This window comes from Myotis nattereri (genome assembly GCF_964212035.1).
Source record: "Myotis nattereri genome assembly, chromosome: 20".
NCBI classification, from domain to species: Eukaryota; Metazoa; Chordata; class Mammalia; order Chiroptera; family Vespertilionidae; genus Myotis; species Myotis nattereri.
The window spans coordinates 1,670,530-1,693,907 of NC_138096.1; the positions used below are offsets into that span (position 1 = coordinate 1,670,530).

At 50.2% G+C, this 23,378-nt stretch overlaps 1 protein-coding gene across 1 annotated transcript in view; it reads left to right on the forward strand.

The window, feature by feature from the left end:
• DENND1B (DENN domain containing 1B) overlaps positions 1–23,070 on the forward strand; it is a gene marked incomplete at its 5' end in the record, with an annotated part of 77,461 nt that extends 54,391 nt beyond the window's left edge. The window contains 8 exons of the mRNA XM_081114509.1: positions 6,377–6,467; positions 10,343–10,383; positions 11,127–11,195; positions 11,920–11,976; positions 13,438–13,545; positions 19,709–19,791; positions 20,934–21,150; positions 21,901–23,070. Of these exons, the coding sequence (XP_080970635.1) occupies positions 6,377–6,467; positions 10,343–10,383; positions 11,127–11,195; positions 11,920–11,976; positions 13,438–13,545; positions 19,709–19,791; positions 20,934–21,150; positions 21,901–22,449 (1,215 nt within the window). The 3' untranslated portion in view covers positions 22,450–23,070. The remainder of the gene's footprint in view (positions 1–6,376; positions 6,468–10,342; positions 10,384–11,126; positions 11,196–11,919; positions 11,977–13,437; positions 13,546–19,708; positions 19,792–20,933; positions 21,151–21,900) is intronic.
• Between the last annotated feature and the right edge of the window lie 308 nt (positions 23,071–23,378).

A 23,378-nucleotide genomic window follows, 5' to 3' on the forward strand; every position in this document is an offset into this window, starting at 1 on the left:
AAGGGCTGAAATAAATGAGCCATCGCTAACATAAAGTAATAGAACATTCTAGTAAAAATGAATATTTGTTCTTGAACATTAACTTACCGGACACTGAATAACTACACAAATGAATAAGCGTCACGCAAATAAACCTATTTTTCTCGTTCTCCGAAAGCGAACTATTTCCTGTTGCGCACACCAAACAAGTCAGTCCGAGACGAATGACGTGGCCATCAGCTGCTAAAATATTCGCCGCTGGTATTCGTGGAGAGAAATGGTGCGCCTGTGCGTAAGGCGCATAGGGAAATGAATGCAACACGATGATAGTCATCAGTCATTAACAAATGTTGTAGTTCGTTATTCATAATGATGTATAACAGGATGTTGTAAAAATTAAGTTAGGAAATTTTTATTAAAACGTTTCTTGCGTACCGTTATCTGGGCTGGGCCGCAAAAATCTTCATTGTGGGCCGTATTCTGCCCGAGGTCCGCGAGTTTGACATGCTTGATCAGTTAGAACTCCACCATCAGAACTCTGACTATCTGCTGAAACCGGTTTGGCTCAGTGGATAGAGCGTCGGCCTGCGGACTGAAAGGTCCCAGGTTCGATTCCGGTCAAGGGCATGTACCTGGGTTGCGGGCACATCCCCAGTGGGAAGTGTGCAGGAGGCAGCTGGTCGATGTTTCCCTCTCATCCATGTTTCTAACTCTCTATCCCTCTCCCTTCCTCTCTGTAAAAAATCAATAATATACATATATATATATGTGTGTGTATATATATATATATATATATATATATGACACCATATTTGCAATACATATGAACCACCCAAGACTTTAGAATCTAGAATATAAAAAAACAAACTTCTATGTGTCAGTTAAGAATCATATCCAATCTAATTGTGCAAAAGACTCGAATGAGCACATGCAAATGGAGGAACCTTCTGAATATAAATATATTCCATAGAAATATATATATATATTTTTTTTTAAAAAAAAAGGAAAAAAAACCCCTGGTTTTGAACGTTTCTAGATTCGCCAGTCACGGGCTGTGTTTTTCTTGACTGTCCACGCCTTAACCTCCTGGGGCCCCTGTAACATGAGTCAGCCTGCAGCGCCACCGCGTCCGAGATACCTTCCGGCGCGAACATTCCCCGATACCGTGAAATAAACAGAACGTTGGCGGGTGATAGCGGCTCCATTTGGATCGGCTCCTCGTCAGATAATGGACTTGGAAGGCGTCCCAGAAACCGCTTCCTAAGCCCCGGCCCTGACAGCTCCATCTTTCTTTAGCCGCCGCCTCCTGAAGGCTCGAGCCTTTCTTTCCAGACCTCTTACCTGGGGTCCCTCAGCAGCCTCGCACCTGTGTTGGCTTCTTGCCCTTTTTTACTTTTTAAATATATTTTTATTGATTTCAAAGAGGAAGGGAGAGGGGGAGAGAGAGAGAGAAGCATCCATGATGAGAGGGAATCATGGATCGGCTGCCTCCTGCACGCCCTACACTGGGGATCGAGCCCCCAACCCGGGCCTGTGCCCCGACCGGGAATCGAACCCCGACCTCCTGGTTCATAGGTTGACGCTCAGCCACTGAGCCACACCGGCCGGGCTTGGTGTCCGTCATGTTAAACCTGGAGTCGTCGCATGAGGTCGTGCTGTGCAGAGTGGGAATTCTCTGAGATCCAGAGCCTTTATGTTTTGTGCTCTGACCCACTTTCGCCGACTTGAATAAGATCCTGGATCAGAGAGACGGGTCAGAAGCCAAACGTGCCCCTTTTATGTTCGCTGGAGATTTGGGGAGATTTTAGAAAGCTTTTAACATAACAATAAATTCTGATAAATCTCCACACCTTCCTATTCATCTTTTTTTTTTTTTAAAGAAACACATAGTTCGTTATGTACGGCAGGTAATTTATAGCCGAGATCAGCACATGCATTAGTGGAGCTGGAGATCGCGCCGTTCGGGGTGTGAGAACACATCTGCCGCGTGAACGGAGGCGAGGCGAGGCGGCAACGGCACCCGACACATATTTCACGACCTGAAAAAGGAGTGAACGTGTAATGTGACCCAGGCGGGCGATGGAGACCCTGCAGCCGCCAGAATAGCAGCACGAGGATGCATTTTCGCATTTTTTTATGTTTTATTTATTTTTATTGATTTCAGAGAGGAAGGGAGAGGGGAGAGAGAGAGAGATAGAAGCATCCGTGATGAGCGAGAATCATGGATCGGCGGCCTCCCGCACGCCCCACACTGGGGATCGAGCCTGCAACCCGGGCCTGTGCCCTTGATCTGAATCGAACTCGGGACCCTTCAGTCCGCAGGCCGATGCTCTATCTACTGAGCCACACCGGCCAGGGCCCAGCCTCACTATTTGAAATGGAAAGTGCCTGCCCCACAGTCCCAGCCTCCCTCACACAATCTTGAGTTTATTTCCCAACACTCAGCACCTTCTCACGTACTATTTAATGGATCGCATTATTTCTTGCTACTTCTCTCTCCCCCTCCATCCCACCCCCACCAGCTGTTGTAGCATCACCAAGACTTGGATTTGGGTCTGTTTTATTCATTTTCAGTATTTCAGGCGCTTAGAAAAGTGCCCGGTGTGTAGCAGACATGCAATTACGTGTTTATTGAATGATTGAATTCATGGATCCTTCGGGCCGATGGTCGTGAAGTTCAACAGACTTCGTGCTGGAGAAAATTATTTCATGTCTGTCTGTTGATATTCCTGGGGGGCGCTATTGTCCCATCGATGCTGCTTTTAAATTATTAGGTCTAATAATAAGTAGCACTGAAAGGGCTTCTTATACTCTTCATATGCTTTTCGGGTCATTATGCCTGGCAGGCTAATTTAGCATGTGAGAGGTTAACTGTCACGTGACCACTGAATCTTGGCGAGGAAATAAAAATAACAATATATTTCTACTCCTTCACGTACTCCGTTCTCTGGATTTAAGCTCGAGACTGGCCCGGCGTGTTCCCACTTGTTACAACAGGCCGTGTGTGTACATATACAGCGACTGGCTGAGCGTCTCGCCATTAGCAGGTGCCCATAAGTAGCTGATGACTTAATTTATTATAACACTTGAGCTAGTTTTCACTAAGCTGTCAAGGTTTACGGAGCATTTATAAGGTGAAATATTTAAATCAGACTACCTGGTTCTTTTTTAGCCCCGAAGAAAGGGAAATGTAGAGACCCCTAAGAAATGAATATATTTTAAAAGTAGTTTGGTTTTTAGAATGTTTTTTTTAAATTGTCAATGATCTCTGGTTCACTTACAATGTCTTTTTCTCCAGCCCTCGAGGCTTGGATTTTTTAAAAAAATATATTTTATTGATTTTTTTACAGTGAGGAAGGGAGAGGGATAGTTAGAAACATTGATGAGAGAGAAACATTGATCAGCTGCCTCCTGCACTCTCCCTACTGGGGATGTGCCCGCAACCAAGTTACATGCCCTTGACCGGTATCGAACCTGGGACCCTTGAGTCCGCAGGCCGACGCTCTATCCACTGAGCCAAACTGGCCAGGGCGAGGCTTGGATTTTATTAGCTTCGTTATCTTCGTGTCCAAGAGGGGCTGCTCATAGATCATTTTTTGCAACACGGTCATTTTTCCTCCGAACTGAAAACGCGTTTGGGTGTGCGGTTGTGTCTAGTGTGTCGCTTCTGGGAGTTGGCTTCTGTGCTTTAGGTTAGCACACAAAATAGCACCCCGACTTCCTGTTCCCCAGCCGGCAAAGAGGTGCTCCACTGACCCGCTCTGCCCCGAACCATCTTTCTGAGCGTTTATTATTACTAGTTTTAATTCTCACCCGAAGATATTTTTTCTCTGTTGATTTTTAGAGAGAGAGGGAGGGAGGAAGGGAGAGAGAGTGAGAGAGACACATCGATTGGTTGCCTCCCACATGCGCCCGCAACCCGGGTACGTGCCCTTGACCGGGGATCAAACCAGCGTGCGACCGTTCAGTGCTGGGGCTGATGCTCTGGACTAAAAAGCCGAATAGGAAGATTGACGTAAACGCCATCATCTTAGCGCACTCCTGCCTTCCTTTAAAAACCTGCTGCCGTCTCGTTTTCTGCGCTGTCTCTGGCACTTTCGTTGTTATTCGCAGTGTTTCTTGTCATTCCTCTCAATACCAAGTCACTCTTTCAAAACTCACGTCTTCCAATGACCTAGGCCAGTGGTCGGCAACCTCATTAGCCAACAGAGCCAAACAGCCACAGGACAAGGATTGAAATTTCTTCTGAGAGCCAAATTTTTTAGACTTAAACTCTATAGGTAGGTACATTGTTATTCACTGAATTAGGGTCCTCCTAAGGCTTAGGAAGAGCCACACTCAAGGGGCCAAAGAGCCGCCTGTGGCTCTCGAGCCACGGTTTGCCGACCACGGAGCGAGGGATGTGTGTTTCCTAACCGTTACCCAAGGTGAAGGCCCTTATAAAACCATCGCTTTCCAACACAGGCTGTTTTCTCGTTCACAGTTTGTGTCTGTGCCACGGTAGCCAAACCTGCCCTTATCTTTTTCTTTTTTTTCTTCTTTTTCTCACTGTGAAATGCGAGGGAGTTATTGGGGGGGAGGTGTGGCCGGGAACCAACTCCACTTGGACGGGAAAAGAAGCTGTTGTTGAGGCAAAAATAGAAAAAGGGAGTTGGGAGAACTCTTGCCCTTCAGCATTCCCGCCGTGAGTCCCACGGCCCAGCTCCCCCCGGGGGTGCCTGTGTTTGTGTGGGCGCTCATACGACGTGGGGGTGCGCGCCCCCAGACCCATCCTCATGAAGCCTGCGGCTGAGCCGTGTCCGGCTGTCCCTGGCGGGCTTGGCGGGCTTGGCGGCCCGGTCGGCGATAACACGAGGCATTTAGGCGGGTGATGGATGGCCCTTGGGTCGCACGGCAGGGCCGTCACCCCCAGCACTCACTCACTCACCCCCAGAAACGCACCATCAGGGCATGGTCGGGGATTTATCTCTCTCCAGACCTGAGCCGTCCCACTCCAAGTAAAAGGGGGGGATTATTTCCAGTAAACACAGAAATGGAAACCTTTTAGAAAGTCCCGCCGTCTTAATCTCTTCGGGCGAGTGGAGGCCTTTAAAAGGATGCCTTCCCTGGGCCCGATCGTCACTTCGGATGGCTTTAAATTTATCTCTCTGCCTCACCTTGCTTTTTTTTTTTCTTTTTTTTTCAAAAGGATGCTTTGCCCGTCACATTTGATCCCTCTGGCTTGATGGATAATGCTGGGCAGGGAATGGGTGCAGGCCGAATGTTGCAATCACTTTCAACCGCTTTTCTTACGAATTAGCTGTTTATTCTGTGGAGCAGGGATCCCCGCGTTAGAAGTGACTGCCTCTGACCTAAGGGAGGATGGAATGAATAATTCTACACATGACAGCCTGGCCATGATGGTGAGCGTCGACCTAGGAACCAGGAGGTCAGGGTTTGATTCCCGGTCAGGGCACAGGCCCGGGTTGCGGGCTCCATCCCCAGTGTGGGGCGTGCGGGAGGCAGCCGATCGATGAGTCTCTCTCACCATGGATGTTTCTATGTGTCTCTCTCCCTTCCTCTCTGAAATCGATACAAGTATATTTTTAAAAAAGAGAGGTGTGCTTACTTGTTGGTAAGAGGTTCGAATCACCTCTGCTGTGTTATACTTCGGGACAGGACGGGTTAGATGAGGGTGCTGAATTTTGCTGGAGGAACTTGATCTCCATGGTACAGGGGTCTGACACTCCTTGGATGCTGCCTGTGTCAGTGACTGTGCAATGAAGCGCATCCATCAGGTTAAGTTCATGTAAGGTTTGCAGCTACGCCCTGAGCGGATACTGTGGCCACGGAGGCCGGAAGGGGCCAGCAGGCCTCCATGCAGACTCCTGTGCACTGAGCGCTGCCCAGAGCCTGGATCGTTCTTCCCGCACTTTCCATATGTATATACATTGAATGATTGATTGATTTCAGAGAGGGGGAGAGAGAGAGATAAAAACATCAATGATGAGAGAGAATCATGGACCGGCTGCCTCCTGCACGCCCCCCACTGGGGATGGAGCCTGCACCCTGAGCATGTGCCCCGGCCGGGAGTGGAACTGTGATCTGGTTCATAGGTCGACGCTCAACCACTGAGCCACGCCCGCCAGGCCCTCCTGCAGTTTCCGATTCCCATTCGTGAAGTTCGTCTTTGCATTTATATTTAAATAATGAGCTGCTGTTCCTGAGTCCTGGCTATTGCAATTCTGGGAGCATTTTCTCGTCCTGTGTCTGTGTGTGTGTGCATATATATGTGTGTGTGTGCGTGTGCGTAATTGATGTTTCTGTGAGTGTCTGCTGCTCATGTCGTTGATATACGTGAGCCTTTACTCTGAGGAGAGCCGTGACGATGAACCCATCCGACTCTCTTCCATTTCAGTTCATCGACGGGCGGCTGGCGAAACTGAACGCAGGAAAGGGCTTCTCCGACGCCTTCGAGGAGGAGATCACCTCCGGGGGCTTTTCTGGAGGTAAAGACGACATCCCGGGCAAGGATCCGTCTTCCAGGGGATCCTCTCCCCTGTGTCTGGCAGCAGCGGCTTGAAGCCCCGCTGTTTCCCCCTAAACGGGTGACGTGTCAGAGGCATCTTCTCGTGTCAGAGGGGCCGCCCCATCCATCCACTTCCTTTGCCTGTTCCCGTGACTCGCGGCCTTGGGGTGGAGGGGCTCCCCAAGGGGTGATGGTTTGGGTCACCGCCCGCTATTTCTGGACATAAACACACAGAGAGGCAGGCGCTGGCCTCTCCCCGCCCGTCCTCCCGGCCAGCGCTGTCTGCTCGGACGTACGAGGGATGCTGCTGCCCAGGGGGCAGGCCACAGACAGGGCACAAGGCCGTGCCCTCTGAAAAGAGAGGGTGGAACGCCCTGTGGCTTCTGGATGCTCAGTGAGTCAGTTTTGTAGAGGCTTTGACCTTCTTTTGTTGTTGTTCATCCTCACCCAAGGATCTTTTCCCGTGGATTTTTTTTTTTTTTTCAGAGAGAGTGGAAGGGAAGGGGAGAGAGACAGAGAGAGAAACGTCGATGTGAGAGATGTCACCATCGATGGGTTGCCTCCCGCGCACATCCATCCTGACCAGGGCCAGGGATGGAGCCTGCCACCTAGGGACGTGCTCTTGACCGGACTTGAACCCGGGACCCTTCCGTCCGCAGGCTGACGCTCTATGCACTGAGCCACACCGGCCAGGGCTCACCATGGATGTCTCTCGCTCTCTGTCCCTCTCCCTTCCTCTCTGAAATCGATGCAAATATATTTTTAAAGAAGACGTGAAAAGACAAATAGCACTCTTCTAAAAATGCCCCCATGTTGAATTTTACTCTTAAATGAGATCTGTTTATGCAGCATGGAAACAGAAAAGCCATCGCCTTCAACTGTCCGTTCGTTAAAGACGTACAAGGGAGCCCAGCGCGGTGGGCCTTGGCCCGAAGGAAGCACAGAATTTTCCTGGAAGCGCTTATTTTTGGGGGAAAAACTTAATGGACTTGACTCTGCAGTTGCCGAACCCCGAGTCCCCCCCACCTCCCGGCTCCCCTCAGCTCACTGGGAGGAATTTAGCTTCAATGGGACTTTTGTGTTAAAATAAGACTTTTTTTTTTTTTTTTTATACTTTTCACCTCAGACAAGCAAAGCATTGTCAGCTCCTGGACAAATTGCTGGAGGCATCGATTGGGTATTTACATAACTGCTGTCTCATTATCTCTGTGACCCGTGGGGCTGGCGGCACCCCTGGGAGGGAAGGTGACATGGGTGACAGTAATAGGGCGTGAGCCTTTCATGTGGATGGATTGTGAGTCGGTCCCCATTCCGAGGTGATGGAGCGGGGCCAGGTGGCTTTGGGGGCTTTTCCGAGGGGCGGTCCCTACCGATGTCACTGTCGGTCTTATTGTTTGAAAAAAGGGTGGGGGGATAGCGGTCCCCAGCGGGCACCTGACTTGGGGACTGCATTTTCAGTACGACTCCGTGCCAACCACTTCGTTGTTCTTGAAAAATGCAGAAGGTTTTGGATTCTTCTTTTTTTGATCTATTTTTTTTTTTTAATTGATGTCAGAGAGGAAGGGAAAGGGAGAGAGAGAGAGAAACATCAGTGATGAGAGAGAATCATGGACCGGCTGCCTCCTGCTCGCCCCCCACACAGGGGATCGGCCCGCAACCCGGGCCTGCGCCCTTGACCGGGAATCGAACCCTGACCTCCCGGTTCCTAGGTCGACGCTCACCACTGAGCCACACCGGCCGGGCTGTCCTGTTTCCCTTCCTACTGGCGAAGGGAGCGGAGGAATTCGAAGGGGCAGTAACTCATCATCCGTTTTAGTGTCATGTTTCTGGCCGCACCGAGCAATGTAGACCGATGTACATGTTTGGGGATAAGACGCTACAAATGACTGGAATTTAAACAAATGCGTTAGGAGAGACGGGCTTGGCGCAGACCAGGGGGGAGTCTGTCCCTGAGTGTGAGAAAAATCGCTGTTTTGATGAACAAGAACAATGTGAAGAATTTTCTCAAAAAATGCTGATTCTTCCCATAATCCTGTTACTCGAACAGAAGGTCTTGGGGTGTTTTTTTTTTTCCCCCTCCTTTTTTTTTTTTTCATTTTTGGCATTCAGATGCATTTTTTAAGGAGAAAAACAGCCTTTAAAAAAAGAACATTTTCAAAGAATAATGTGCTTGTCTCTTCAATTTTGTGCTAATAGGAGCCTTGGTTCTTAAAAGCACGAAATTTAAAGAGACAAACATCCTTTAGACATTTTTTTTTTTTTTAAACACACAGGTTTCTACCTAAATTATACAGCATGTTTTCTTATCATCTTAGGCAGTTTTCTTAGGGACTTCTAGTTTGCCCTGCGCCACATCATTCCAGATTCTTTTTTTAAAAAAAATATATTTTTATTGATTTCAGAGAGGAAGGGAGAGGCAGAGAGAGAGAGAGAGAAACATCAGTGATGAGAGAGAATCATGGATCGGCTGCCTCCTGCACGCCCCACACAGGGGACCGAGCCGGCAACCCGGGCAGGTGCCCCAACCAGGGAATTGAACGGTGACCCCCTGGTTCATAGGTCGACGCTCAACCCACTGAGCCACACCGGCTGGGCCCAATTTTAGAGTTGAAAAGCACAACTCCAATAATGTCATGGAGGTAAAAAACAAAATTTGAGAACAAAATTGGAAAGGGCTGAATGTGAGCTATAGATATAATGTTATTTGTGTCAATTATGTCTCAATTTTAAAAAGATGGGCTGTTTTAGCGATTCTGTGTACCAGATACTCGCTGGGTAGCCGTTGGAACGTTGCTTTCTTAAGCATTTAAACAACCAGGAAGGCAGCCTGGCCAGTGTGGCTCAGTGGATTGAGCGGCGACCTATGAACCAGGAGGTCACGGTTCAATTCCCGGTCAGGGCACAGGCCCGGGTTGTGGGCTCCATCCCCAGTAGGGAGCGTGCAGGAGGCAGCCCATCCATGATTCTCTCTCATCATGGATGTTTTTCACTCTCCCTCTTCCTCTCTGAAATCAATAAAAAATATATTTGAAAAAAATTAAACAACCAGGAAGGCCGATGAAACCTGACTCAGTCAGTTGCTATAGGGCATGCCTTCCGGGGAGCTGTGGGGCTTCGGATATGCTTTTACCGACTAAATGGCCATCTTTGGAGCCGGATATGCGGTCACTGGTGTTATTAGCACTGGATTTGTCTGCCTCTGAGCTTTCCAGTGACTGTGATGACCATTCCTGGCACGAATCTCTCACACTTGGGTTCTCAACCAGAGACTTTTCCAACGGGAGCCGCAGTTGAATTGCATTGAAATCAAATTTGTTGTCCATGAAAATTAATATCGAACATCCATAGAGAATCTTTTTTGTCCTCAAGGTCCTCTGCATATCTCAATTTGCTTCTAGTTGCTGTTTTTTTTTTTATCTTATCCACTTGAAATATTATCTTAAAACGAACCTGATTGTGTTAAAGGGGCAAAAAAAAAAAAAAAAAAAAGGTAAAAGAGACACGAAACATTGAATAATCGGTTTTTAAAAGATGCGGACATCTTGGCTTTCGAAAGAGAGATTGTATTTTTCCCCCTCTGAAGACACTATTAAAAAACGAAAGACGACAGCATATTTTAACGTCTTGGCTTCGTCTGTGAGCGAAGAAAAAGTGTCTGCTTAAACATGGTGATGACTGTTCGAAGAATTAGAACAGTTTATTCTTTCTCATGGTGTTTCCTTGCTGCTTCCACCGCGTTGCAGAAAAGTACAAGTTGCTTGCTAAATTCCTGGCAGTACTCGCTCTTGATAGATTTTGGTCTGTGGATTTATTTCTGGTCAAATATCCCTGACATCTTACTTTTGCCTCTCCCAGGGAGCCCGAGGTCGTATCAGCAGTGGGTACACACGGTCAAGGTAATGACAGCCTTCCAGAATTTCTTCTCCTTCCACTCTCTATCTATGGGCGAGGTTCAGCCAAAGTATGCAGTGTCTTGGCGGTCTTTTCAATGTGTTTGTTCTCACATTTCAACATCTTTGTTTCATGCTGATCGCTTGCTTGTATTTATGAATACGATTTCCAATGGAAAGCTTTTGTCCGGAGAGAGATGGCTTCTTTTGAAAAAGCAAGATTTCACTGCTACTTTGAATTCTATTCCAAAACAGGGAATTGAGTGGAATAGTGAGATTTGGGGAGGGGGGGACTTTTTCCTTTCCGGTACAGTTTTTTTTGTTAATACAGTTTTTTTCAAATATATAAAGCCCCTCTTCCACAAATCGAGTCTTTATTACCCAACGTGAAAATAGTCGTATTTCTTTATGACGCTTTAAATATACACCTGTTACTGGCCGTGTCGCTGCAGTAGGCTTCACCTTCCAGGGTGAGCCCAGCTGGTGTGGCTCAGTGGTTGAGCGTCAACCTATGAACCAGGAGGTCACGGTTTGATTCCCAGCCAAGGGCACAGGCCTGGATTGCGGGCTCCATCGCAGTGGGGGGTGTGCAGGAGGCAGCCGGTCCATGAGCCTCTCTCATTGTTGCTGTTTTGTAGGCCTTCGTTGAACCTATGATGAAAGCTTTTTTTCTACCCTATCACCCGTGCTTGTTTCCAGGGCATCTGGTCGACCGTATTTGGAAATGAGTGTCTGTGTTTCCTTTGCAGAAAGGAGGCGCCCTGTTCAACTCTGCGATGACCAGAGCGACCCCCGCGGTGCGGACAGCATATAAATACGTGAGTCTTCATTGGATACTTAAAAACCCCACCGGTAAAATTTTACGGCATGGTTTTAGCCGAGAGACCTGTCAGTCTCGAATGTTCCCTCCTTTCCTTTGAAATACGATGGTCAAAAATCAGAAATAACACTGACCAAAAGAAATCCAAGTGCTCGAATGGTGTCATTATATAGAGAGGATATCTATAATAATAAAAGGGTAATATGCTAATTAGACCGGACGTCTTCCGGATGTCCTTCCTGACGAAGCTGGGGCTGGAGGGAAGCCAGCCGGGTTCCAGGTGCCTACAGATAGCCCGGGGGAAGCCAGCCTGGATCCTGGGTGCTGGAGGGAAGCCGGTGCCAGCAGCCGGGGGAAGAAGCCCTACTCTTGCATGAATTTTCCTGCATCGGACCTCTAGTTTTATTTATAAAAGCTAGCAATGGCTCCTCATTGTTTTATTTTTAAGCATATTTGTATTGATTTCAGAGAGGCAGGGAGAGGGAGAGAGAGAGAGAGAAACATCAGTGGTGACAGAGAATCATGGATCGGCTGCCTCCTGCACGCCCCACACTGGGGATCGAGCCCACAACCCACCCAGGCATGTGCCCTGCCCGGGAATCGACCCCAGTCTGCAGGCCGACGCTCTACCCACTGAGCCAAACCGGCCAGGGCTTGGGGACTCGTTCTTCACGTGGCAAAAGGAGCGTTCTGAGCCTGACAATCGGATTCTTGTTTTCCAGGCAAAAAGCCACGCCAAGCAGGGCATCAAGGAAGTGAAGAGCAAGCTGAAACACAAGGTGGGCCTCCTCCTCCCGCTCGCGAAGGGTTGGCGCTCAGACCTCTCAGACCACTCGGATGTGTGCGTTTAATGACTTTTGAAGTGTGCTTAGCCCTGTGCTTGGGAACGGCTTTTTCCTAACAAGCCCCCTGGAAACCGCCTGCCGGGCTGCGTGCGCCCACGGAGCCATCTCTTGATCGCTTGCATATTTTATCGCAGGGCTCCCGAGATCTTCAAAGATACTCTTCTAACAGGAGGTGTTGTTCCCGTAAAGTTCATGGCCTTGATATAGCTACCCCTCCCAAAATGCTTTGCTGCAAGCCGATCATTGTTTATGTATTTAAGAAAAAAAAATTGTTTTAGGTAGGTATTTTTATTGATTTCAGAGAGGAAGGGACAGGCAGAGAGGGAGAGAAACATGAGTGATGAGAGGGAGTCATGGATCGGCTGCCTCCTGCTCGCCCCCTACTGGGGATCGAGCCTGCAACCCGGGCATGTGCCTTGACCGGGAATCGAACCCTGACCTCCTGGTTCCTAGGTCGACGCTCAGCCACTGAGCCACGCCGGCCGGGTGAAGCTAATGATTTTTTAAAAGAAGATGATTTGGAGTGCAGAATTAAGCCATGAATGCCCTCCTTTGGTCTATGACAGCAGTTCTCAACCTGTGGGTCGCGACCCCTTTGGGGGTCGAACGACCCTTTCACAGGGGTCGCCTAAGACCATTCGGAAAACACATATTGAATATATCATTACATATTGTTTTTGTGATTCATCACTATGCTTTAATTACGTTCAATTTGTAACAATGAAAATACATCCTGCATATCAGATATTTGCGTTACGATTCATAACAGTAGCAACATTACAGTGACGAAGTAGCCACGAAAATAATTTTATGGTTGGGGGTCCCCACAACATGAGGAACTGTATGTATTAAAGGGTCGCGGCATTAGGAAGGTTGAGAACCACTGGTCGGTCTATGAGCTCTTTCCAGCAGTAGCTGCTTTACACTACGCTTGTCCTTCATTGACAAAGGTTTGTGTGTGAGGGTGTGTACTGGACTCTGCGAACATCGCATATATATGCATATTTATGCGTCTGTGTGTATGTCTGTTTGATTTGATTACATATTACATCTCCGCAGTTTTTTTTTTTATCGGTTATTCTGTTTTGAAATTGTGCCTTCGGAGACCAATAATCCCACTCAAAACTTCCATGGTCGCGACGGAGGGTGAATGATCCTCGTATGCGTTTGACTCAAATTACTCAAAATAGAGATTATTCTGGAAATTGTTCATTCACGACACAGAACAATGCAGGGGGACCTATTTTTCTAAATAGAGCCTTTAGGCGTGCAGCCTGGGTGTTCCTTTGTTATTTATGTCTGTGTCGGACGGATGCTTGGTTGAGGAACCCAAGAGCGTCCGTCAGTCATCCAGGCAGCGTTCTGACACCACTCCTCGTCTCTCTCCACCTGCAGGAGACTGAGGACGAGTGTGGGGCCTACTCCGGTTTTGTGCAGTACACCCCGGTCTACACCTTACACAACGACAAGGGGGCAAGCCGGGAGAAGCGCAGGCTCACCCAGGTACGGCTGCCCACCCGCGGGCCTCCGGGAGGGGGCGTGCGGGAGGCAGCAATCCATGTTTCTTCTCTTTGCTTCTTCCTTCCTCTCTCTCTAAAAAACAACAAAAAACGTAAAAATTATAAACTATATTTAAATAACTAGTTAACAATGTTAAATAATGATGATGATGATTCCGTCAGTGAGGCAACCTCTTCTACCCACTGCCATCAGCTGGGAAACATTTACAGTGGGGCCTTGACTTACGAGTTTAATTCGTTCCGAGACCGAGCTCGTTAAGGAGCTCGTTAACTCAAATTACTCTGTCAACTCAATACAAAAAAATCGGAGGAGAGACAGCTGGTATCTCAAAAAACTCATTAGCCGGGACCCTCGTAAGTCAAGGCCCCACTGTACTCGCTTGTAAATGACTGATGGGTTTGTAATCGGCGTCTCAGTCTTGCTCCCAGGACGTTCAGTTCCTATCCGTCTCGGGCTCTCGCCTCTTAGAAAGTTAACTTTCGCAGAAGGTGGGCTGCCTCGATCTGGGAGCCTGTGCGTTGTCTTTACCGCGGGGAGCGGGTTTCTATGTGAAGAGGAGGGGTTCTCTTACCCCCGTCTCCCCGAGTGGAATAGCACCAGGGTCTGGGCACGTTGAGATCTTCGGGGAGGTAGGGGAGCATTTCTCGGGACAGTTGCAGGTGGCGAAAGGCGGGATCTAGAATCAGCAAACTCTCAGGGAGGGAGGGGTCCCGCTGCCCACAGGTCTGCAGGTGGTACACAGAGCAGCAGGGGTGGAACGGGGGACAGACTGACTCTGGGACCCCGGTTCTGAAGCCGCTGCCTGGCCTTCGCGTTGGGGGGTGTCAGGCGGGGCCCTGAGGGACCAGGGGGTGGGGTTCTGAGCCAGACACCCCTGACTTTGAAGAAGGTCCCAGCCTTTGGCACTGAGCAGAGCACAGCATCCCCGAGCCTCGCTTCGGGCGCCTGGGAGACGGGGATGACAACCCCTGTCATTCCCCAGGGTGCCGCAGGCATTAGAGAGAGCGTGTGTGCGAGGTGGCGGCCACAGGCGCTCCCGACTCGGCAGCCGTCTGTGTACACAGACACACGCGTCCTTAGCTTCTGGCCGCGCGTAGCCACGCATCTGCTCGCTGCCTTCCCTCCCCGGAGCTGCTTCCCGGGGTCACACAATCACCCTCCAGTCACTGACGTCACGGGGCCCTAACGGTGTCTGTTTCCATTTAAGTAGGAATGACTTGAAGACCCCAGGTTATGATTTGAAAAGACATATACAGCTCGTGCCCGGCCGGCATGGCTCCATGGTTGAGCATCAGCCTATGAACCAGGAGGTCAGGGTTCGATTCCCGGTCAGGGCACATGCCCAGGTTTGGGGCTCGATCCCCAGTGTGGGGCGTGTAGGAGGCAGCTAGTCCATGACTCTCTCTCATCATGGATGTTTCTATCTCTCTCTCTCTCTCTCTCTCTCTCCCTCTCCCTCTCTGAAATCAATACAAACACATTGAGACCAAAAAAATATATATCTATATACAGCTCTTGTACCAAGAAACATCTTGGCCTAGCAGACCTTGAGGATGTGTTTTGTTGTCAGTGAAATTATCGAAATAAAGGATCTGGACTCCGTTGGCCTGTCCCCGTACGCCCTGGGCCTCAGCTCCGGAAAGAGCCTTCCACCCCCAGTTTGCAGCCGGACTCGTGTCGCTGAAACACTTTATTTTCATCTGTTCTGCAAAGGATGTGAACGAGATGGTGGTGATTGTTGGCATTCCCAGAGTGTGCTTAGAGGCGAAAAAGGCACGTTTCCCCACCTGGGTCCCGTGGACGAGAATGGACCGACCCCCGGACTGTGTGTGCTCCGAGCCCGCGTGCGTGACCCGCGCATCCCCTACCCCCCGGCCCGCGGGAACCGCGTGGGGAGGTGCCGATGAGCCTGGCTGGTTCCCGTTTCATTGATGAGGCTGCACGGCATGTCCGGGGGACAGCTCCCAATTAGGCGCTGCATCTGTACAGCCCAGGCCTGGCCCCTTCGGTGCGGGGTTGGCCGTGGCCTCAGGCTAACGAGGCCCCGGGGAGGGGGTCCCCCGTGTCATGGCAGCCACCGGCGGGTGGGTCCGGTGAGGATCCGAGCTGCACGTCAGTTTTGATCTCGGCCACACACGGGCCTTCTCTCGTCCATGTGATGGCAGAACAAGACCCTGTAGGCTTCGCGGGCGATGTTTGGACGACGTCTGTCCTCTAGGATGCTGCCTTACATGCTGCCCCGCAGAAACCGAGGGGCATTTTCCAAGGATGAGAAATCCCTTGAAAGGATACATCGAATGTGTGTGCATCTAAGAAACGGCTGCATTTGTAATCATAGTAGCCTGTCTTAGTCCAGTAATTGTGTGTGTGTGTGTGTGTGTCTGCATCTCCCTCCCTCCCTCTCTCTCTCTCTCTCTCCCTCTCTCTCTCTCACACACACACACACACACACACACACACACAGCAGCAGCAGCAGGACGGGTGCACCGTAGGCGGGAGCTTAGCTGTGCTGCACGTCAACATTAGCAGATGGATGGCCCCAAGCAAACCAAACACGCACCCCCATCCCCTGCGAGGGCAGGGCTGGGCTCTTTGTTGTGAGGCCTTTGGAAACCCTGGCAGGCGTCGCTCTTAACTCCTTCACGGCTGGGCCCGGTTCCTTTCCAACCTGTCCAGCTAATTGTGCCGAAGCTGCACAGACCATGTAGAGGAAGGCTATTTCTCCGCCTGAACCATGACAGAAAGGGGGGTGTCCCTGTGGGTGAACAACGCCCCCCCTTGGAATGCAGTCAAGACTCTCACCCACACGCAGTGTGTACAAGTGGACGTGTGTTTAATAGCCGTAGTTTCTACGAATAACACCACGTACTGTTCCACGTGTGGTCATTCTATTTTTTAAAAATATATTTATTGATTTCAGAGAGGAAGGGAGAGGGAGAGAGAGAGAGAGATAGAAAATCAATGATGAGAGAGAATCATTGATCGGCTGCCTCCTGCACAGCCCCCACTGGGGATCGAGCCCATAACCCAGGCATGTGCCCTTGACCGGAATCGAACCTGGGACCCTTCAGTCCGCAGGCCGACGCTCTATCCACTGAGCCAAACTGGCCGGGGCATTTGTTCTGTTTTTAAGGGTCTTTACGTAGAGGCTCCTGGTTTGAGATACGAGTAGTTTTCTCTCCAGTGTATACAGAGGGAGGTGTGTGCACTAGCAGATACCATTTGGGGATGTTCCCTGTTCTACCCATCGTGCGAGGTGTTATGCACACCTCAGAGGAAACTTGGCTACCTTTTTGGGTCCTTCTGACTTGATTGGTGGATGCATCCTGCTCCTCGATTGGCGGGAAATGGCACACGCTCATTTGATAGCGGATGAGCCGTGATTTCACCTGTAAGGAAGGTGCGTGGAGGTCCCGTGTGCCTGTTTGGCAAGGAAACACTTGCAAGTCGGGCATTTCAAAGCCCCCTTCTTGGTTGAAGGGGGACCAGAAAGAATCCCAGGACGGAAGCCTGTCTTTAAAAATAGAAGCAAGCAGGTGGCTGACGTCGCACAGATAATGAATCTCGTATGTTAATGCGCGACACAGTGGACAGTAACTTCCTGTGAAATTTCTAGGAAAACACAGGCGCATGCTCCCAATTATCGAGCCCCCACAGGGCGGCCCACTCGCGCCTCGCAGGCCGTGGATGACAGTCTCGTATTTAGGACACACGTTCCTTCATTGGAATTCAGCGAACCGCGGGCATAAAGTGAATGTGATTATAGGTTGCGTTTCCCGCTCAGGTGACTCAGTAGGTTCCAGAACATGGCAAGCAGGGCCCGTTGCACAGCATTGCTTTATTGGTCGAGAAAGAAGTGGCTCGGCCATTGGTTTGGAAGTGGCCAGTCGCTCTTCCGACCAAGGAAAAGCGATTGTCCGTCACCAGGAGAAAGATCGCCATGGCCTGGGGGTGGGGCCTGTGTGTAGGAAGGAGGAGGCACAGGTCATTGGAACGAATACTTCACATACATTTTGCAAAGTTAAAAGAAAAAAAATGTTTAACCGAATCGTGATAAGGAAAAACAAACCAACAAACCTGTTGTTGTTGTTTTTTTAATTTAAATGTTTAGCACTTCGTTTAATTGGACTCGGTAGTGAGCGTCCTGCTATTACGATCAAGCTGAAATGTTGAGTGAAGGTGATAAGGAAATCTATTCGCAAGTTCTAAATGATAAAAAAAAAATTTTTGAAATGTTTTATGTGAGTATGATCCCGTTTAAAGACGCCCAAGAAAAATTGTCTGAATTTTCTAAACACCTTTTAGCATCTCTGTCCCAAAATCACTCTTTCCGTAGCATATATTTAGTCTAACTTATGCTAATGTCGCTAATTTTTAAATTTGATCTTTTAAGGCCAATATTGAACAGTATTGGTGCCACATTGTTAATTTTAAAGAAAGCTATTTTCTCCTGTTTTTTTTTTAATTGTTGAAATAATATTAATTTCCAGCATGTCACATACTTGTAGTCCAACTTGTGCTCCATAGCTCCCTCCCCAACATCCAGTAATGGGCTACAAGGCTGCCCTCTAGTGGGCTTGAGATAATACTTCCTTTTCTTGAAAGATGATGGTTGTGCAAGACAAAATTCATGATAAAATTTACCTTTCGGGGTAGTCTTTTTAAAACATTTTTAATTTATTATTTTTCTAAATATTGATGTCAGAAAGGAAGGGAGAGGGAGAGAAATATAGAAACATCAACGATGAGAGAGAATCGTTCATCGGCCGCTTCCGGCACGCCCCACACTGGGGATCGAGCCCCCAACCCGGGCATGTGCCCTGACGGGGAATCGAACCGTGACCTCCTGGTTCCTAGGTCGACGCTCACGCCACGCCGGCCAGGCTAATAGAATCTTATCATCATCTGAACTGGATTGATGTCTCCTGTACCTTGCTATAGTCCCACCTACAAAAATGACGACAAGCGTGCTTTTAAAGCTCTTTTCCAATTCCGAACCCCATGCGTTTTTTTAGGGTGGTTGCCATTATAATTCCGTAGAGTTCTAAAGTTTATTCTCACGTTATTTCATGCAAGTCCGAGCATCCAGAATGCATAAGCTCAGGGGTTTGCTGTGGAGTCTGGGTAGGCAAGGTAACACGTCAGAGCCTCAGTCACTCCCAACTCTAAAATGCGGACGGTAGCACAGAGGAGCTGCCTTCAAACACATCACATGTCACAGCATCTTAATTTTATAAAGTCCAAAAAACCGTATTTGCCCATTCCTCTGCCTATATCCCTCACCCCCCCTTCGCCCTCCTCCCCCCTTCCCCCCCACACACCCCCTAACCCCCTTTTGAATTGCAATGGACTCAGCCCTTTGCCTGATTGGGGTCCGCCTGCCATCTAGCGGCAGAAATGGTAACTGCAGGAGGAGCAGGGGGTGGTCAGGGCAGGAAGTTGGGTGGTTCTGTGACTTGGGCCTGCTGCCTCCCAGAAACCATTGCACCCAAGTCCCGGGCCAACGGAACCGGTAATGCAGACACCACCTGGGATGCTTGTGTTGAATAAGCTGCCATTTTTGTCTCTCTTGAGCGTTGACCAAATCAATTGTAAGCCAAGTATTCCCAGAACAAACAGGGACCGACCAACCGACCGACCGACCGACCGACCAGGTGGGTGGGCTATGTATACACCTGTTCAGTCCTCTCGTTCGTTCTTGGTTTTGAGTGTGAGGTGGAGTACGTGTTGAGATAAATGGCCCCTTACTCTCTCCTCTCTTCCTGCCCAGCTCACCAAGTTATTGGGTAACGTTGAAAACCCTGAGTGCATATTGCTTACAAAAGTGTTTCTGACTGCCCAGCCGGCGTGGCTCAGTGGTTGAGCGTCGACCTATGAACCAGGAGGTCACGGTTCGATTCCCAATCAGGCCACCTGCCCGGGGTGCGGGCTCCATCCCCAGTGGGGGGCATGCAGGAGGCGGTCGATCTATAATTCTCTGTCATCATGGATGGTTCTATCTCTCTCTCTCTCGCTCGCTCTCCCTTCCTCTCTGAAATCTGTCTTTTAAAAAAAACGTTCCTTTGCAAATCAAGTTGTTCCTTGACACGTGACTGGGAAGGAGGCGTGCTGTCCTCCTAATGCCGTCTGTCCGTCCGTCCCGCAGGCACGCTTACACAGGCCCCTCAAGAGCCTCGACGACGGCGCGCCGTGTGAGGACGAGGACGAGGACGTGGACCGGGCCAGCAAGTCAGTAATGGGGTGGGATGGCCTCCCAGCCGCGGGGCTTGGGCAGAGGTCGTAGGTCACACAGGATAGTTGAGAGTGCGCACCCCCAGGCATCGGATGTCACCCCCTTGTGATGCTCTTCACCCGTCTTGTGGGGGGTGAATCTTGAGACGGGAGAGCAGGGTGGGCCTGGGCTGGCTGGTTCTTGGGGAGCAAGGATGCTGCGGATGTGGGGGACGTCGGGGATGCGGGGGGCAGGGGAAGTAGGAAGCCACCCACGTTATACCCTGGCCCCCCCCACCCCCCTGGGAGGGGGCAGGTTCAGCATCAGAAACAGGGAAAGTCCCTGGAAACAGACTGAGCCGGGGGATCGGAGAGACTTACGTCTACGGTGCAACCCACAGTGGTGAAGAGGAATTTTACCATAAAATAAGGGAAATAACAATCATAATAGTGTCTGTTTGACTTCTCAATGTTAACCTACAAGGGCGTGACCAATGAACATGCCTTCTCGCTGTTCAATCTTGGTCTGTACAAGGGAATATGCGTTCTTCCCTAAGACAGGCGACTAAATAAGTACAAGGATAAACCATATAAAAATATCGAACATGAACTTGACCCCAGCACATGGTGCAAGCGCTCGATCTACCATTTCGAAGGCCAAAGTCCCAAGTCCCACAGAATCAGACTGGGTGACATCCCGGCTTTTCTGCTTCCTGGTGAAGGCGCCGTAGACTTGACGGCTGTACGTTCTTTTTTAAAAAAAAATATGTTTTTGTTGATTTTTAGAGAGAGAGGATGAGAGAGGGATGGAGAGACAGAAACGTCGATGAGAAACATCATCGATCGGCTGCCTCCTGCACGCCCCCTACTGGGGATCGAGTGCACAACCCGGGCGTGTGCTCTGACCTCTTGGTTCTTGAGTGGACGCTCAACCACTGAGCCACACGGGCCGGGCCCGGCTGCATGTTCTTAATGCAGCTGCTCGGAACTCCCTGTATGTGGCTGGGCTAGACATCCTCCCCAGGGTGAACTTGGCCATGGACCAGCCTCCGTCTTCTCGCTGTTCCCCCGAGCGGGCCCTGGAAGGGAGGTGGCGAGAGGCGGGGCACAGCAGCCCGTGTGGTCGCCCGGCCCCCAGAGCGCGTCTCGTTTCCCCGCAGGCTGTCCTCGGAGGATGGAGAGGAGGCCGGGGCTTATTCCTACGAAAGCGATGACTCGGTGGAGACGCGAGGGAAGACGCTGTATTCGGGGGAGATGGACCTGCTGGGCGAGATCCTGGACACGCTGAGCACCCACAGCTCCGACCCGGGCAAGCTGGCGGCCGCCAAGAGCCTGGACTTCTTCCGCTCCATGGACAACATCGACTACCAGCCTGCGGTGAGTGGTGCTCCGGCCACGGAGTTCAAGGCCCCGTCCCTCCCGTGGCTGCGACGGCCCCAGGCTGTCCTCTTAGCGCATACAAGTGTCGGACCTCTAATGGACACGTGCCCCAACTTCAAAAATACTCTAACGTGGAATCGTGAAGAATTAATTCTAGTAAAAACATATTCAGTGTTTTCCCTTTTATTCAGCCAACTCTGGTTGTCAGGAATTGAAATTCTTTGGCCAAGTAGTAGCATTTCCTGACAACCTAATTCTATAGTTGTCTTTTTTGGGGGGACTTTTATAAAACATGAAATGTCCCCACTATATTTTCTAAAGTTCCTTGATCTTAGACTAAATTTTTGTCGTCTTGCCTCAAAACGGAGCTGTAGTTTTAAACAAATTGACCTGAATGCTTTAAAAACACTAGAGCTAGCCCGGCTTTCGTGGCTCAGTGGTTGAGCATCGACCTAGGAACCAGGGGGTCGCAGTTTGATTCCTGGTCAGGCCACATGCCCGGGTTGCAGGCTCGATCCCCAGTGTGGGGCGTGCAGGAGGCATCGATCCATGATTCTCTCTCATCACTGATGTTTCTCTCCTCTCTTTCTCTCCCTTCCTCTCTGAAATCAATGGAAATATATATATTTTTAAAAAATATCCTTGGATGAGGATTAAAAAAAGAACTAAATAAAATCATGGACAGTCGCTCAAGTGATGCTCTCATGGTATCAAAGACGTTCCTGAATGGGCTGTTTCCTCTTCCAGAATAAATCCAACGCCCCAAGCGAGGACAACCTGGCGGCCCTCTGTGGCGGGTCCGGGGACCAAGGCGACTGGCACCGGGGCCAGGATGACAGCGCCCTCCACGGCCGACACCTGCCCCCGTCCCCCAGGAAGCGGGCCAGCTCCAGCTGTGCCACGGGCTCGCTCTTCAGCCTGAAGGAGGAGAACAGTGCCAGGCCCCTCGACGGGGCCCCCGGGGGCGGCCCTCATGGGGCCGACCAGCCAGCCTCCCCCTCTGAGCTGGGTGTCCCGCGGGCTCCACCGGACGCTGCCCGGACTGAGGAAGGAAAAGCAGACAAGGAGGAAACACTAAGCCAGGCCCCAGATGATCTGCTGATCCCCAGCCTCGAGCGCCGGCCGTCCTCCTCGGTCCCATGGGAGAAGGAAGGGAACGGCGTCCAGGGGGTTCCGGGAGACCCTGGGCCGCTCCACGAAGCCGCGTCGCTGTGCGCCGTGGTGCCCGCCTTCCAGCCCGACGGGAACGTTCCGGGGGGAAGCACGAGTGGAAACCAGGCCTCTGTCAAGAACTGAGGGCCAGCCTCAGGCGTCCACGCGTCTCGGGAGACACTGGAGGGTCCCACGGGACTGTGCAGTAAACAGTTACTTGTAGGCATGGCAACGCTCACTGTTGTCTAGACATTTTCGTTTTCATGGGAGACATCACCCGCGGATCTGGTGGGTCCATGCGACCCATTGATCTTTCGGGGTGAAAGCTACTTCTTCTACTGTGCTCTTCAGTCAGGTACTAGTGTGTGTGTGTGTGTGTGTGTGTGTGGAGATTATCATTGGACACGTGACTTCCCAGGATTGGTGCTTACCGCCCTGCATTTTATTTAAATGGAGGAGGCGTACGGAAGCCTTGCACGTGACCGGCGCTACTCCAGGAACCGATCCAGTTAGCTAAACGTATCCGAACTCCCCTCCAACTGCTGAAACTCTTGACCCACGATTGCCTTAATCTTCCGTCGCTAGTAAGCAAATGTAGCCACTCATGGAATCGCCTGTCAACCCTCCCAGAGACGTTAGACGTGGCCTGCGGAGCAATAATGCCTTTCTAGTCATTGAGTCCAGGACAAAAATCTCTCTTTTTTGTGTTTTTTTTGTTTTTGTTTTTAATGAAAAGCTCTTGTGGACGCTGCAGCCACGTCTTCCAAAAAACAAGTCTCCGGGTCCATGCCTTTCACACAGGGAGCTTCTTGCACGACAGCGTGAAGGGAATGCCTCCTGTTTACACACAAGACACTTTCCACGCCTCCCCCCAGCCTCTCGGGGAGGCCCTCCCCCCTCCTCCCTCACCCTCCCTCTCCTCCCTCCCCTCAGAGAGCCAAAGGCCACCCACACTGTCCTGACTTTTTAAGTTCTGATCTTTTTCTTTCCTTAACTAATACTTCTCTAAATTGCTTATATCTTCAAATTGGGCTTTAAAGTAACTGACTTTACATGTTAGACGTTTTAAACTT